General features: G+C 37.6%; 1 protein-coding gene across 10 annotated transcripts in view; it reads left to right on the forward strand.

Moving 5' to 3' along the window:
• The window catches only part of ALG13 (ALG13 UDP-N-acetylglucosaminyltransferase subunit), a 79,226-nt gene that overhangs the window by 36,319 nt on the left and 25,096 nt on the right, over nucleotides 1–17,811 (forward strand). For 9 of the 10 annotated variants that reach the window (XM_034950698.3, XM_008975555.7, XM_034950688.4 and 6 more), the window contains 14 exons: nucleotides 571–652; nucleotides 837–999; nucleotides 2,820–2,895; nucleotides 3,850–3,958; nucleotides 5,040–5,104; nucleotides 6,047–6,147; nucleotides 7,185–7,312; nucleotides 9,027–9,273; nucleotides 9,550–9,663; nucleotides 9,832–9,988; nucleotides 10,402–10,522; nucleotides 12,611–12,643; nucleotides 12,741–12,796; nucleotides 17,269–17,340. In XM_034950698.3, coding sequence (XP_034806589.1) covers nucleotides 571–652; nucleotides 837–999; nucleotides 2,820–2,895; nucleotides 3,850–3,958; nucleotides 5,040–5,104; nucleotides 6,047–6,147; nucleotides 7,185–7,312; nucleotides 9,027–9,273; nucleotides 9,550–9,663; nucleotides 9,832–9,988; nucleotides 10,402–10,522; nucleotides 12,611–12,643; nucleotides 12,741–12,796; nucleotides 17,269–17,340 — 1,524 coding nt within the window. The remainder of the gene's footprint in view (nucleotides 1–570; nucleotides 653–836; nucleotides 1,000–2,819; nucleotides 2,896–3,849; nucleotides 3,959–5,039; nucleotides 5,105–6,046; nucleotides 6,148–7,184; nucleotides 7,313–9,026; nucleotides 9,274–9,549; nucleotides 9,664–9,831; nucleotides 9,989–10,401; nucleotides 10,523–12,610; nucleotides 12,644–12,740; nucleotides 12,797–17,268; nucleotides 17,341–17,811) is intronic. The other variant, XM_034950685.3, reaches the window with a different exon arrangement.

Below are 17,811 nucleotides of genomic sequence, written 5' to 3' on the forward strand. Positions count from 1 at the left end.
CATTTTTGTAGCCTGAGATGTGCCTTAATTCATTGAGGAAGTCTCTCTAGCAGTATTGGTGCTATATAGTGTATTGATATATTGCTATTCAGTTAAATGGATAACTTTCGAAATAATTGAATAAAATCCCTTTCCTCCCTTAGTCTGAGTTTGGAGTATTTGGGTATTTGACCTAATTTTTCCAGTCATTCCTGGAAGTTAGCTGGGTCTTTTGGCATCTGTTAGGCTTTCTGTTATGTTCAATAACTCAATTTCTAAGTGTTCCTTTTTTTTTTTTTTTTTTTTAGCAAATTTGTAAATCAGGACTTGTTTGGTATATTAATGTGATTGAGGCTCACAGTGTAACCTTAGTAGTGATTTTAATCTTGGCATTTAAAAGTCACTGCCAAGAAAATCTCTATGAGGTACAGGTTGCATTTCCTTATATTTAGATTTTAAAAATCACTTTAAAAAAATTCAGTTAGTTATCAGTTACTGACTACTGACTCAATTTCAAGTTAATTATCGTCTTAATTTCATGGTTTTAAGATGTGTAACATTCACTTAATTGTTCTGTGTGTTTTTCTTTAGATTCTACTCTGCTATTCAAGTAGTGGTCACTATGATTCTGTGTACTCAAAACAATTTCAGTCAAGTGCAGCTGTTTGTCAGGGTATGTGAAGGCTTTATAAATTGTGGGTGTGATTTCAGATGACTTGTTTTCACTCAGGGACCCACCATGAATAGCCCCTTTAAAACCTTGTTGGTCCCTATTTGCACGCAGGATTATGACTGTTTTCACATAGTTAATATAAATCTTATTTTGACAATTGGAATTTTGGCCATTTTTTCTTCAGCTGTATTGTACGAAATTCTCTATAAAGATGTGTTTGTTGTGGATGAAGAAGAGTTGAAGACTGCGATTAAATTGTTTCGAAGTGGTTCTAAGAAGAACAGAAATAATGCTGTAACTGGAAGCGAGGATGCCCATACTGATTACAAGAGTTCAAATCAGAATAGGTAATAAAGGGAAAGGGGATATCATGATAATTATGTTCCATACTTCTGTGCATAATCATTTGAAAGTGGAAGGGGCCTGGCAAGCTTATGAGTTAGGTTACATATTCACACGTACACATATGTTAGGATATATATTTTTAATGGGGGGAGAGTTTTACCAAAGAGATGTGTCGTGAGATGCCCAGACTTGGGGGTTTTGTTCAGGTCCGTTTTGTATTGCTAGAAGAAACTTCAGAACTATCTAATTACATGATTCTCAAACTTTAGTTGTATAAGAATTATAGTGCTTGTTAGAAAGGCAGGTTCCTGGGCCTACTGTCACAAAATTTGAGGTCAGGATGGGACCAGGAATCTGTTTTTTAAACAAGTGTGCCTAAGCATTCTGATGTAGGTAGGCTGTGGATCATACTTTGAGAAAATACTGATTCTAAAGTAGCACCATCATTTTCTAGGTAATAACTGAGGTTAGTTGACACATCCAGCCAGTAGAAAATTTCTCAGTGTAAGTTTTGGGAGTGTTTTAGTGTCTGCCTTTGGTATGCACTGTGAGTGTGCCTCTGAGGAAACAACTGTTGAACAGCTCTAGTTGAACACTTTGGGTTTGAAATAATAAAGTACATGTCTTATATTTCTTCCTAATTCCTAGTTCTGCCTGCAAATTCAGATAGGTTTGGTGCTAGGTAAGTGTCACCTTGTGTTTTTTGTCTTGCAGTTCTATTTCTTGGATGTTTAAAGCTTACAATTTCTTTTCTTTTTTTTTTTTTTTTTTTGAGACGGAGTCTCGCTCTGTCAGCCAGGCTGGAGTGCAGTAGCGCGATCTCAGCTCACTGCAACCTCCGCCTCCCAGGTTCAAGCAGTTCTCCTGCCTCAGCCTCCCGAGTAGCTGGGACTATAGGCGTGTGTCACCAAGCCCGGCTAATTTTTTATATTTTTAGTAGAGATGGGGTTCACAGGTTTAGCCAGGATGATCTTGGTCTCCTGACCTCGTGATCCATCCGTCTTGGCCTCCCAAAGTGCTGGTATTACAGACGTGAGCCACCACACCCGGCAGAAGAGGGTTTTTAAAGCTTATTTGGGACTGCCAGGAGTGGCAACCATGTATTAGGGTAAAGGTTGCTTCATTCTTCACTGATCACTTGTCTTAAGGACTTCAGGCTTACGGAAACTACAGTAGTCGGAAAGCAAGGTGTATTAGTTATGTTTTGCTGTGTAGCAATGTTACTACAAACTTGCCAGCTTAAAACAGCACATTTTTCTCACAATTTATGTGGATTAGGAATCTGGACACGGCTTAGCTAGATCTTCTGCTGAGTGTCTCATAAGACTGTAATGAGGATGTTGGTCAGGACTGAGTTCTTATCTGGAGCTTTGACTGGAGAAAGATCTACTTCCCCACTCATGGTTCTTGGCAGCATTCAGTTCCTTCGAGCTATAGGACTGAGAGCTTCAAGTTTTTGCTGTCAGTTGGCAGAAGTAACCCTCAGCTCTGCTACATTGCAGTGGTGAATATGGCTGTTTGCTTCCTTATAGGCAGCAGAGGAGAGAGAGAGACCAGTAAAATGAATGAGGCAGGGATCATAGGGATCACCCTAAGAGTGTGTTCTCACAGGAGTTGTAAAATATAGGAGGTAATCTGCTAAGTATATTGTAGCACATACTTATAAAAATGAAGCATAAATGCAAATGTTGGAATGAAAAAGCATTTGCCTTATTTTTAGAACTGAGTTAATTTGCCACTAGGTGGTGGTGTAGTCGTTAGGCTTAACATAAGTAAATTCTTCATTTATAAAAAGCTCTTTGCTCTAAATCTTTTGAATTAGGATGGAAGAGTGGGGTGCCTGCTACAATGCTGAAAATATACCAGAGGGCTACAATAAAGGAACAGAAGAAACAAAGGTTTGATATTTTCTAAGGCAAAGAATTTTCATAGTCTTGGCTTGCAGCATCATGACTTAAACTAGTTAAAGTCAGATATTATATTCTAGTTATATGGGTTGAGGGAGGAGTTGGTCATTTTCCTTTGTGAAAGTCTTACCTATCTTTAAACTTCAAATGCATACTTAATGTTCTTTGAATTCTTATTTTTACAGAATTTTAGATTTTTCAGAACAAACTGAACACTTCAGAAATTTCAAGAGCAATATGTTTTTAAGTTAAATATTACAAACCCACTATTTAGTTTGTAATCAGTCTTCTGACGCTAAGGTTTTTTTCATTAAGGAATACAATGCCTATCTTTATTTTATTCAAACTAGGTGATAATCATGGTTTAAAGTTAGAGAAACAGAAATTTCACCATCCGTATAGGACTAAAATCAAATAGGCCTTCAGTTTGAGGCTAGCTAAATGAGTCAAATACTATTATAGCAATCTCTGTGTATACCTGAGGTGCTTGTAATTTTGGAATAGTATTGAATATGGTGAAATTCTAGGAAAGCAGAAGAAAAATGGTAGTTCCTTTGGAAATTTTAACAGGATTTGACCATAATGAAGTAACCTTCAGATATTTCCAGGTGATTGTAGAGTACAGAAATACTTGCACCTCCATGTGTATATCATGATAACACTTCCTGAATAGCTCTGAATTTTTAATCCTGGTTTGTGTTGCATTGGTTTATATGGGATGTGTCCTGAGTCATTGCCTGGTTTAGACATTATTTCCCTTCTGCCATCTAAAACCTTTTGGATTACTTGCATTTTGCTACTTTAGTCTCCTGATTTTTAAAATATATGGCAAAATTTATTGTGCGATTTATTTCTTGTTTTAATAAAGAACGACATGTGTTTTTTTTTTTTTTAAGAAGGAAGACTAAGGATTGTGAGTTTGTAGCATGATTATTTTTGTTTTAGTCTCCAGAAAATCCATCAAAGATGCCCTTCCCCTATAAGGTGCTCAAAGCCCTGGATCCAGAAATCTATCGTAATGTAGAATTTGATGTTTGGTTGGACAGCAGAAAAGGTAATGAAATATCAACAGGATACTTTTGAATCCTGACAAATCCAGGAGTATAATTTTGCAAATTATGGTGAACATCTCTTATAAGAAATACTGTTATAAAAAATAGCCTGATGCTTTTTATCTTACTTTATATATGATTTAAATCCAAAGGAGGGAACATAGCTTTAGAAGTGGGAGGGATCTTTTAAAGTCTGATGTTTGCGTGGGACTTCAACTTTGCAAAGACTGTGTGGAGATAATTTTTAGATAGCATTAAGAAACTTAGTGACTGAAAACAAGCTCATCTTAAATTCCAGGTGTTAAGACCACCTTCCTTGATAAATGAGTAGGTTAGGCCTGTGGGTCAAATCTGACACACCAACTGTTTTTACGTGGTCTATGAGCTAAGAATGGTCTTTAATTCTTAAATGGCAGAAAAAATTAAAAGAATAATATATTGTGACACATGAAAATTATATAATTCAAATTTCAGTGTTCATAACATTTTACAGCAGAGTTTGAGTAGTTCTGAGAGTCTTATGGCCCAAGAAACTGAAAATACTATCTGGCTCTTTACGGAAAAAGTTTACCAACCCTTGAAAATAGGTCATTGTTTCTCTCCTTATAAGATAACTAAAGTGATCAACCTAGGCCTTAAAGTTTTGCCTTCAAGATAAGCCTTTAGTATTTCACATTCAACTCCTTGAACCCTGGTAAACCTAGCTGTAGTTAACAATCTAGAATGAGGTTAAGACCTTGGGAAACACAGTAAGTTGTTAAAAAAATAATAGGTTGATTTGAGAAGCTGAATAATGTTACTTTCAAATTGTACCTCGTTAGTGTTTGACTATCTCTGATTACAAACTCCCAATTTCCACCTATTTGTTTTTTAAAGCACAAAATTATTCTGGCACGTCTTTTTAAATTGACTGCAGAAATAACTCATCCAGAATGATAGAATCGCCCTTTGGGACTTTACCCCTATTTTCACTTATAGTGGTAGCGTCGTCAAAGGCACTACGGTAAAAGTAAATGAGGAAATTAAATGATATCGGAAAGGAACCAGTTTAGTTGAGCTTGAATCTTCATTTTCTTTTAATAGAACTTCAAAAATCTGATTACATGGAGTATGCTGGGAGACAGTACTATTTGGGAGACAAGTGTCAGGTTAGTTCCTTCTTCAAGAATCAGTAATTTGCTTAAGAATGTGCTTTTTGTCATGATATGAGTTGAACAAGACTTATTTACAAAGTACTAGAAACTTTTTATTTATATTTTTAAAGAGATAGGGTCTAGCTCTGTTGCCTAGGCTGGAGTGTAGTGGCATGATCATGGCTCACTGCAGCCTCGAACTCCTGGGCTCAAGTGATCCTCCTTTCCTCAGCCTCTCTAGTGGCTGGGACTACAGGCACATACCACCATGCCTGGCTATTTATTTTTATTTTTATTTATTTATTTATTTATTTTTTATTTTATTTTTTGAGACGGAGTCTTGCTCTGTCTCCCAGGCTCTGGAGTGCAGTGGCATGATCTCTGCTCACTGCAAGCTCTGCCTCCCGGGTTCATGCCTCAGCCTCCCAAGTAGCTGGGACTACAGGCGCCTGCCACCATGCCTAATTTTTTGTATTTTTAGTAGAGACGTGGTTCCACCGTGTTAGCCAGGATGGTCTTGATCTCCTGACCTCGTGATCCACCCATCTCAGCCTCCCAAAGTGCTGGGATTACAGGTGTGAGCCAGTGCACCTGGACTATTTTTATTTTCTTTTATAGAAACAGGGTCTTACTATGTTGCCCAGGCTGGTCTCATTCCTGGCCTCAAGTGATCCTCCCACCTTGGCCTCCCAATGTTGGGATTACAGGCATGAGCCACCACACCCAGCCGAAAAAAAAAATGTTCCTTTAATGTCTGTGTTAAATTTTAATTACAAATTTAGTGATTAGATGTAAGGTTCTTTCAGTATGTGCTGTCTCCATTGATCCAGACTGGCAGTGTTGATACGAATTACTTTAAAAAGTAGACACTGAACTCCATTTGGGGAAAAGTGGTATTTTGTTTGGCATTAGCTGTATCTGTCACTAGTATTGAGACTAGATGTATTCTCTTTTCAGGTTTGCTTGGAATCAGAAGGAAGATATTATAATGCTCATATCCAGGAAGTTGGAAATGAGAACAATTCAGTAACAGTCTTCATTGAAGAATTGGCGGAAAAGTAGGAATATGATAATTTGTTGAATTACTGAAATCTTTGGTTCCTGGTTCCATTTCGTAATATTAAATTGAGAATTACCAGGATGCTAGTAAGAGAACCAGAATTGTATCTACTGTTGGCCTAGGATGACTTATCTTGAATTATAAAAGCATGTGCTGAAGTATGAAATATCAATATAGATATTAGATATGTATAAAAGTTTTCAAATCTTAAGACACTAGCCTACTTATTAGAAATATTAAGTACAACAGAATTCTGATACAAAACTGTTCATAGTAATGGCAAAGTTGAATTAATAACTGAGCCTCTGCCAGTATGAAGATAAGCTAATCTAGTCTTTCTCAAACTTTACCATGCACCAGAATTACCTGGAGGGCTTGTGAAAACACAAGATTAGTGAGCCCAGTCTCTAAAGTTTCTGATTCAGTAAGTCTGAGGTGGGGCCCATGAATTTTAATTTTGGACAAGTTTCCAGGTGATGATAATGCTGCTGGTCCACTTTGAGAACCATTAAATGAGGCTGTGCTGCTCTAACAACCAAAACATTTCAGTGGCTTAAAACAGTAAGGTCCTTCCTCCTTCATTTAGCATGTCCATAGTGGGTCAGCAAATGGGATCCGGTTCAACAGAGATTCTATTTTAACACGTGCATCCATGATCATAGGGAATAAAATGAGAACAAACCACTTGCTGAATCTTAAAATGTCTCATACTTTATTAACCAGAATGGTTTACATTCCCAAGCCTCATGTCAATGGGGTGGGGAAATTTAATCCTCCAAGGAGGCACAGCAAATATTTGTGAACTAATACAGTCTACCACAGTCTTTCTTCTGAAATGTCATCGGTACTAGAAACAGCAGTGAAATTGTACAAACTACTCTTAAGTTTTCTAAACTAATAAAAAATTAAACAAGGAAACTGGTGTCAACCAGGTTTTAATAGAATACACTTGAAGTATAAGGGTGGGATACGTGTATTGAATGAAAGTTAAGTCTGTGTTGCAGTATCTTCATGGTGATACCTTTAACTTTTAAGGCATGTTGTTCCACTGGCTAACTTAAAACCAGTTACCCAAGTGATGCCTGTTCCTGCCTGGAATGCTATGCCCAGTCGGAAAGGAAGAGGTTACCAGAAAATGCCTGGGGGATATGTCCCGGAAATAGGTTTGTATGCTAAAGGTTGTTATTTTATTTTTCCCTTCATGTACCTGCTTTTACTTATCTACATTGTACTATTTTTTAAAGGTATGTCATATGTCTTGTTGTAGGGTAGGGTTTCTCAACTTTAGCATTACTGATAATGGAATGGATACTACTTCACTGTCGGGGGTTTGTCCTGTGCATTGTAGGGTGCTTCATAGCATCCCTGGCTTCTATCCACTAGAAACAAAAATGTTTCCAGACATTGCCAAATATTCCCTAGAGGAGGGAGAGGCACAGTTGTCCCTGGTTGAGAACCATGGTTCTTAAGGGACTTTGTGTAAACTTAAGCACTCATATTTGAGAGCTAAAAAGAAAAAAATGATCTTGTGGAGATGAGTAGAATGATGGTTACCAGAGGCTCAGAAGGGTATTGGGGGTGGGGGATAAAGAGGGATTAGTTAATGGGTACAAAAATAGGTAGTAGGATTAAGATCTAGTATTTGGTAGCATAATAGGGTGACTGTAGTTAACAATTGCATATTTCAAAAAAACTAGAGGACTGGATTTGGAATGTTCCCAACATAAAGAATTTGTAAATGTTTGAGGTGATAGATATCCCAGTTACCTTGATTTGATCATTATACATTGTATGCTTGTATCAAAATAGTGCATGTACCCCATAAATACGTACTGTTCTACACCTATAAAAATTAATTTAAAAAACTTAAGCTGACATGGATCTTAACCTGAGGGGGAAAAATATTTCTTAGAGAACTAGGAAAATACCTCATAGAAGCAGCCAGGGATATTAACAGGCATAATTTATTAGAGAATAGTAATGTATGTGATTGGATGACTCAGAGTTTTTGGGGTTTTTGTTTGTTTGTTTGTTTGAGATGGAGTCTCGCTCTTTGGCCCAGGCCGGACTGCAGTGGCGCTATCTCGGCTCACTGTAAGCTCCGCCTCCCGGGTTCACGCCATTCTCCTGCCTCAGCCTCCCGAGTAGCTGGGACTACAGGCGCCTGCCACCGCGCCTGGCTAATTTTTTTTGTATTTTTAGTAGAGATGGGGTTTCACCGTGTTAGCCAAGATGGTCTCGATCTCCTGACCTCGTGATCTGCCCGCCTCGGCCTCCCAAAGTGCTGGGATTACAGGCGTGTTTTGTTTTTTTTTTTTTTTGAGACAGTCTCACTCTGTCGCCCAGGCTGGAGTGCAGTTGTGCGATCTTGGCTCATTGCAACCTCCACCTTTCAGGCTCAAGCAATTCTCCTGCCTCAGCCTTCTGAGTAGCTGGGATTACAGGCACACGTTACCACGCCTGGCTAATTCTTGCATTTTCAGTAGAGACAGGGTTTCACCATGTTAACTAGGCTGTCCTTGAACTCCTGACCTCAAGTGATCCACCCACCTCGGCCTTCCAAAGTGCTGGGATTACAGGTGTGAGCCACCGTGCCTGGCCATGGATGACTCAGTGTTTTGATGACCTATACTAACCTGCCCATACTGGGGATAGTGCTGAGATATACCTATTGATACAGAAATTACCTGCTGGTTTTGTCCTTCCAAATAAAAGATCTAGTATATCCTTCAAAAATACAAAAATTCCCTCCCTATGTTTATTTGGTTTGTCCTAGGGGAAGCATTGGAAAGTTTAAGGCAGTGTGGTGGTGACAGTACACTGGGCCTTTTGCTTTGATTATGAAGCTTATTTGCTACCTCTTTGTTTGCTTGGAAGTTATATCAGAGATGGACATAAAGCAACAGAAGAAGATGTTCAAGAAAATTCGAGGGAAAGAAGTTTACATGACTATGGCTTACGGCAAGGGAGACCCCCTCCTCCCACCCAGGCTGCAGCACAGTATGCATTATGGGCACGATCCTCCAATGCACTACTCACAGACAGCTGGCAATGTTATGTCTAATGAACATTTTCATCCTCAGCATCCATCTCCGAGACAAGGTCGGGGATATGGGATGCCCAGGTAAGACATTGACAGATTTGTATTTTCATGGTCTAGGGAAATATGAAGCAATTGAAGAGATCCAAGAAGATAGAATGCCATCAAGATGAGGGTCTCTGTGACATACAGACTGTATTTCATTAATAATAGTTAGCCCTAATGCCAGTATTGCAGAGAGCAGAGCTCTTTCTAGTTGAATGTTTTTAGAAAGACAGATTAGTTCTATTTAACTACAGAGACTGACTACTTAGGTATTAGTGAATAGAGAGTTCTAGTTTCCTTTCTCTTTATTCTTAGGAATTCATCTCGGTTTATAAACAGGCACAACATGCCGGGCCCTAAAGTTGATTTTTACCCAGGCCCAGGTAAAAGGTGCTGCCAGAGCTATGATAACTTCTCTTATAGATCTCGGTAAGTATTGTGTTGAAAGTCAGAGAAAATTGGTAAGTCTGATTTCATTGCTGAACATTAATGTTTTAAAAAGTGTCAACTTTGAGATATTTGAACTGTTATTTAGAAATTAGGAACAAGTTACTATATTTCATCATTTTTACTTTTTTATTATTTGAACCACTTAAGTTCATTTAGACGTAGTCACCGCCAGATGAGTTGTATGAATAAGGAGTCCCAGTATGGATTTACCCCAGGGAATGGACAGATGCCCAGGGGCTTGGAAGAAACTATTACTTTTTATGAAGTTGAAGAAGGGGATGAGACTGCTTATCCAACTTTACCTGTGAGTGGATCAATGCTTTACTCAAAAAGCTGTTTACTTTTTTCATTTATTTTTTTGAAGTAAAGGCAATGTGGATAAATTTTAGATTTTGTACAAATAACCAAACAAAGCCTTTTCTGGAAAATGAAAATGAGAAAAGAGACATTTTCTCCCAGCTGTTCTTAGAGAAGGGAATAGAGGTAGACTTGATAATCTTGCCTATAGAGTATGGGTTAATATTTTCTATTTTCTTGATTTTTACTTCATATTTTTTGTATTCTAAACTGCATGGAAACATTTAATTACAGAGTTCTCTTACAATAGCAGTTCACATTGTTAGGCTAGTTTTTAAACTGCCTTTTAAAACATCCCTCTAGCTTTTTTTTCTGACTATATAGTGAGAACTGCAGTGTATGTGTGTCTCTCTGATACAGAATCATGGAGGTCCCTCTACAATGGTTCCTGCTACTTCAGGATACTGTGTTGGAAGGCGGGGACATAGCTCAGGCAAACAGACTTTGAATTTAGAGGAGGGCAATGGCCAGAGTGAAAATGGTGAGTCAATTACAGTTAAATATTTTTTAAAAGATTCTTGTGGCATTAGCACATCAGGCCAGTGAAGTAGACCAATTTGGTTTTGGCGTCTCTCTCTGTTCCAGTAGCTTAGTTCTGAAAGATTTATATAAGTTCTTAATGCTTGCTGGGTTTTTGAATATGTCCTGGTATTTCTCAGAAGAGTAGACTTCTATTTCATTAGGCTGCTACATTGTTATAACTTGTTTTCAGCTCTCTGCATAGGTCTTTAGTGAGTTTTGACTTGGTGTCAGATATCAGTATGGAAAACATCTATTCGTTGTTAGTAGGGCACTGTTGATAGTTGTCCTCACCATTTGTATATGTTAGGCTTTTTGTGTGACTGGCTATTATTTTTTAAGACTACTATGAAGTAACTATTTGATAGTTACTTCATACTATGAAGTCTATTTGATCTATAAACATTACTCTTTATTGAACCCTACGTGATACCCACTCTACTAAGTCATTATATTCATAATATAGTCCTTCGTGTGCTCTTCTGAGGAATGTGCTGTCCCTATTTTACATATGAGGAAATTGAGATTCAGAGGGTAAATGACATGGCTAAGGTCATATCCTTGGTAAATGGCAGAGATATAATTTTTTGTAACTTTTATTGAGATATAATTTACATATCATACAATTCAGCTATTTAAAGAATACAATTCAATGGTTTTTTATTCAGAGTTGCATACCATCAACACAATTAATACTAGGACATTTTTATCACCACAATAGAGAAATCCTGTGCCCATTAGGAGCCATTCCCCATTTGCCCCAACCCCCAGCCCTTGGCAACCATCAGTCTGTTTTCTGTCTTTATGGATTTGCCTCTGCTGGACATTTTTTATAATTGGAATCATATACACACACATAGCCTTAACAGTTTTTATGTTGACTCCTACCATGGAATGTGTTTATTTTTACCTTGTTACTTTTAAAAGATACTGTATATCCCTATTGAAGCAATTGTGGAGCATTGAGTGGCTTAAGGAGGTGTCAGGCATTCCTAATGACTTGACTTATGAATAAGTTCCTTATTTTCTTGTACTCTTTTTTTCTACTAGTGTAGAAAAAAGTAGATATTTTTAGGAATTTAATGAGTAAAAAAATCTAGTGCAAGAATGATCTGTGAAAACTTTGTACGTGTGTGCATGCATGTGCTTAAGGACATTTACTGTCTGCTCTCTTATTTAGATGACCCTTTTGTCTTTTAGCTCTATGGGTAGTGTGGCATATTTGAAATAACCAAATCTTTGCTCCCACCTTAAATCTGGAGGAGTTTCATGCATGTGTGTTTGATAAGTGGTGTGTTTAAGAATCAAATTTAGTTTAGAACTGCGGGGTTATATTTGGTGGAAAACTGTCCGATTGAGTATTGACTTTCTCTGCATTTCAATGGTACAGAAATCTTAAAAGTACTTCAGTCTACTGAGCCATCCTTTGAGGACACACTCATTTTACATGTATTACTTACATGAAACAGATTGAAAAACAGATGAGGCATACATGTTCCCTTAATGTCCACCTAAGGAAACAGTGGATTATACTCATACTTTATAGTCACCATTGAGTATTTAGTATGTGTAAAGCACTATGCTAAGTTACTTTCACTTCCATTAACCATCCTCAAAAGGCCTATGAGCTAGGTACTGTTACTCCATTTTACAGTGAAGAATTGAGGCACAGAGATTAAATAACTTGCCTAAAGTCATGTAGTTAATCAGAATTCAGATCTAGGCAGTCCTCACTCCAGAGCCTATGTGCTTAATCACCACACTGTAGTCTCACTGGAAAAATTGGACACAACTGAGTTTTCACTTCTGCCTGACCTCTAAGAGCTAAGTGGATTTTCAGAGGAGAAATTTGTACAGCTTACAGCTAGCCTGTGGCTTCAATATCTGTTGACTAGTGTGAAAGCTCATATCACTTTTCAGGATGTATGCGTTTTAGTTTTGAACATATAACCATAAAACTGGTGGAAAAAGCAAGTGCTGGCCATTTGGCTCTGCTGAGCTAAAAAGACCTATATAAACACATTTCTTCTGTCTTGTCTTTTTTCCCCAGGGCGATATCATGAAGAATATCTTTATCGTGCAGGTCAGTAAGATCTAGAAGTGATCTGGCATTCATCATTGTTTATAGAATTTCAAGCTATAAAATAATGCTCATTTTTTACTTTGGCTGTATTCTCTAGAGCCAGACTGTGAAACTTCAGGTGTTTATAGCACAGCTGCATCTACAGCAAACTTGGTAGGTATTTAATAATAGCAAAGAGTTATAGCTCCTACTATGTACTAGGGCACTGTTAAGAGCTATACATATAAATGTATTTAAATCAGAACAACCCTGTGAGGCTTAGTATCATTCTCATTTTGAAGATGAAATTGAGACAGAAATTAACTCGTGTTCTGGAACTAATATATTTAGAGATATTCTAACATAGGCAGTAATGATCTTTTAGAAGGTTTTATTATGATTTTTTTATTAGAATGGATGATACATCTCACTCAATATAACAAAAGTTTGCTTCTCCTTTATGCTACATGTCTAGTAGAGGTCTATAGAAGGGCTTGCTCAGGTACTCAGGCTGATGGAAATTCATCCACAATTGCCAAGGCAGGAAATAAAATTCGGTAAATGGTGCACTGGCTCTTACAGTTTCCACTAGAGGTGATACATGTCACTTTCTTTTCCATTTCACTGGCCAGAGCAGGTCCCACTGAAGAGTCTTAGCTTTTCTGTGCTGGAAGGCAAAAAGAAACATGTTAACAGCACTAAGAACTATATCATTCAACTTGCCCTCCCTCTCATAGGCAGAATACTTGTTTCTGTCTCAAAGGAGGCATCCTAAAATGTCCCATTCAGTGTAATCAAACTCAAAGCCTAGGATTTCTGGGCTATGTGTAGTACTTGTTATATTGGGTCCAGATGTAGCTTCTTGTGATCTTGAGACTTAAAACCAAAAATACAGAGGTTTTATTTTTTCCCCCTCCCTCCCCAGTTTACAGTGCTGAAAGCAGGGACTGAAATTTCTATTCATAAAGGGAGAAAAAAACAGTTATTGGCCTGTAGCAATTCTGAGACCTTCATGGGCAGACGTTGTAAGGGTCCCCAACATACTCATGGGACTCTTCCCTGGAGGAACTCTCGTTCATTTTCTGGGGCTCTTGGTTACTCCCAAGGCCCATCCTTCCTTGGCAGTGTTTGGAGTAGGCATTGGAGAATAATCCTTCCTTGGCAACCGAGCAGCTTTCTAAGCTTGCTACTTACAGAAGATTGGAGGCCCAAGGGTGGTTTTATCTCAGTTGAATGGTTTTAGTTCTGGCTCGTGATTTCTTTGGCTGTAAGATTAATTTATTCTGTTTCTGTTTGATTTCTTTTGGTTTCATGTACCAATAGCCATACTACAATTCTTTTCTATAGATATACTACTAAGATTTGCTATAATTCTTTGTGGTTTTATCCTTATATTTCTGTCTATTTGATTGCAAGTGGCTTGAGTTTATCAGGCACTGATGGAAGAGCCATGCATTTTGGACATTTTTCTACAAGCCATTTTGTTGAAGTGCAAGGATTTACTAGGTGTTACATCCTTAGTTGAACTCTAGCTTTGAGACATCTTAATACACTCGGGTTTTAACCAAAGAGTTCATTCTTGCTGCGAGGTCGAGTTTTCACTGTTTGTCGTTGTTCAAACCATTCATCAATATTACCTTTTATAGTTTAGGGTTGAAACAGTTGTTCCTTCAACCCTGTGAGTCCCTGTATGCAAGGAATCTATTTCCTTTCATTCCTGCCTGCAAACTACTAATTCTCTCCTACATACACCTGTCTTAAAATAACTTGCTTTAAACAATGCCAACAGTTATCAAAGCACAATACCAACATCATGTCTTCTAAATTGCTTACCCTAAGAGCTACATGTTCATAATCTCCTTCTCAATTAGGATTTTGTTATAGCCGTACCCTACTTCTAGTTACCAATTTCTGTTTTAGTCAAGCTAGGTTATGCTGCAGTTAACAACCCCCCAAAATCTCAGTGGCTTAACTCAGGAAAAGTTGTTCTTGCTAATGTTATATAGTTCAATGCGAGTTGGCAGCAGGCTGCCAGACTATGACTGTTCTTCATAGTCACCCAGGGACCCAGGCTGATGGACACATGCCATCATGATCATCACAGCAGGGCAAAAGATACAGAAATTGAACACTGACATTTCTGGTCATATTTTATTGACCAAGTAACATGGTCATTCTTGACTTTGGATGGAGCTGGGAAGGGCAATCCTACCATCTATTCAGGAAATCTGGAATATTTATGAAGAACTTGAATAACTACCTTATATTCTCTAATTATGACTAAACTGTGGCAGCTTCATGTACTAAATTTTTGTTTTTACTGTTTAGACAATATACCTTAGGAAGGAGAAGAAAACTCTGATATGTAATTTTCTTTCTGTTCTTTCTCCTTCCCTTACTTTGCTCCTTCCAGAGAAAGTTTTTTCCCCCATTTCCTGCCACCATTACTATTCTCATATCATGTGCTTTTGATATCACCTCTTGAAGTAGCCAGGTAAGAATCTTACCACAAGGGATGACAAGAATACTTTTTTTCTGTTCCTTCAATTTCACTTGTCACATGTTCCTTTTTGTTCTGAATTTAAACAACCTCAATAGCTTTCAATCTCTTCATATGTTCCAAGCCCTCTGCCCCCATCACCAAATCCATAGCAAATTTCTATTGTTGCTAAAATAAAGGATAAATGTCTTCAGAATTATCAGCATACATTTAAAAAAAACTCTTTGTCTTTAATTTTTAATTTCAATAGGTTTTTTGGAGAACAGGTGGTGGTTGGTTACAATGAGTAAGTTCTTTAGTGATGACTTCTGAGATTTCAGTGCACCCATCACTTGAGCAGTGTACCACTGTAAGCAATGTATAGTCTTTCATCCCTCACCCCCTTCCCACCATTTCCCCCGAGTCCCCAAAGTCCATTGTATCATTCTTATGCCTTTGCTTCCTTAGCTTAGCTTCCACTTATGAGTGAGAACATATAGTGTTTGGTTTTCCATTCCTGAGTTACTTCACTTAGAATAACGGTCTTTAATTCCATTTGAGTTGCTTCAGATGCCATTATTTTGTTTCTTTGTATGGCTGAGTAGTATTCCATGGTATATATGCACCACATTTTCTTTATCCACTTGATGATTAATTGATGGGCATTTGGGCTGGTTCCATATTCTTGCGATTGCAAACTCTGCTGCTATAAACATATATGTGCTAGTATCTGTTTTGTGTAATGACTTCTTTTCCTCTGGGTACATACCCAGGAGTGGGATTGCTGGATCAGATGGTAGTTCTACTTTTAGTTCTTTAAGGAATCTCCACACTGTTTTCCATAGTGGAAAACAGTGTACACAGTTGTACTAGTTTACACTGCCACCAACAGTATAAAACCGTTCCCTTTTCTCCACATCCATGCCAACATCTATTTTTTGATATTTTTGATTATGGCCATTCTTGCAGGAGCGAGGCGGTATCACATAATGGTTCTTATTTGCATTTCCCTGATAATTAGTGACATTGAGCATTTTTTCTTATGTTTGTTGACCATTTGTATATCTTCTTTTGAGAATTGTCTATTCATGTCCTTAGCTCACTTTTTGATGGGATTGTGTTTTTCTTGCTGATTTGAGTTTCTTGTAGATTCTGGATATTAGTCCTTTGTCGAATGTATAGATTGCTAGATTGTGAAGATTTTCTCCCACTCTGTGGGTTGTCTATCTGTTTACTCTGCTGGTTTTTTCTTTTTGCTGTGCAGAAGCTTTTTTGCTTAATTAAGTCCCATCTATTTATCTTTGTTTTTGTCCAACGCAGGACTCTTTGAATAAAGATTTCCAGGCAAAGCCTTCTAAGAAATCATGAACATTTATTTCTACTTCTTATTTCCATGTCTAACACTCAAATAAATGTTTCTCTAGAAGCATTTGGTATTCACTTGGGAACTTCTGAGCCAGGGCAAATGTTTGCTTTTTGGCAGGGGCTTTGGCTATACTTGAACACAGACTTTGGAATTGTCCATGTTAAGTGGGGCTCACCTTTTCACAGTAAGGTACCTTTTGTTGTTTGCTGTGATTACCTTTCCCTGTTCTTTCTGTGCTCTTACTAATGTAACCAATCTCTGCTGGTAGAGTTTCTGCTGCCATGACAGTCTATCATGCATGAGTCCAAGCCATTCAAAATCATTTTTACTTTTAGAAAGACAGGGTCTTAAGCCAGAGGAGAATGATATTTGAATCTTACAATATCTATTAAATCCTGCTTAGATAAAACGCAGCTGAATAACCAGTTTACCCTTGTACCAAGCTACATATTCAGATAGAATGCCTTTTTTTTTTTAAGCAAAACTATTGTTGGTCCTATGGTGCTTCAAGCTTTTAAGGCAAAGATCACTGAAAGACTGTTTAGATTTCAATTATCAGTTACATTTTAGTATCTACATCAGGACTTGAGTTAGATGTGTTGAGGATTTCTGTAGATATGTAACAAAACAGTCACCTACATCACATTTTAGAGTGATAACTTTTAGAACTTTGTCTTAGGAGTCACTTCCAAATTTGAATTTTTCCAGGACTGATCACTTTCATATAGTTTTAAAATATGTTGAAACAAAGTTATTGATGTGTTGTTTGTTTTTTTATTTAACTATATTTTTGTATTAAAGTCTCTTCAGGACAGAAAGTCATGTTCTATGTCTCCTCAGGACACAGTTACCTCATACAACTACCCCCAGAAGGTAATCCTCATAGTGTTATTAAGCAGTTACAATGGCCTGAACACAGAAAAATGAATTTTCTCTTTTCATTTACCTTCATCATACTTCAAAGCAACTGCTTTTGTTCCTTTAGGTATTATTGTACCTTCTGGTGTCTGACACAGTGATTAGTAAATTAATTCAACAAATTATTGAGCATCTACTGTGTTCCAGACACTGTTCTATGTGCTGGCTTTAGATTACTCATAGTCTCCTGTGAGCCTCTTTTATATAAAGAGTGAGTTAATCTAAATTACCCATCAATTCTGTCTCATTAACTGAAACTTAATTTTAAAGCTTTCCTGTAGAATGGAGAGTCAGCATTATAAAAAGGTAGCTGAAACCATAGGAGTAAACAAGATCATCCTGGGCAAAGGAAGAGATTGAGAAGGGCATCTAGAACAGAGCCCATGGATTATCAAATTTTAGAAAATGGGCAGAGAAGGACCATCC

Source organism: Pan paniscus, chromosome X (genome assembly GCF_029289425.2).
Source record: "Pan paniscus chromosome X, NHGRI_mPanPan1-v2.0_pri, whole genome shotgun sequence".
NCBI lineage: Eukaryota > Metazoa > Chordata > Mammalia > Primates > Hominidae > Pan > Pan paniscus.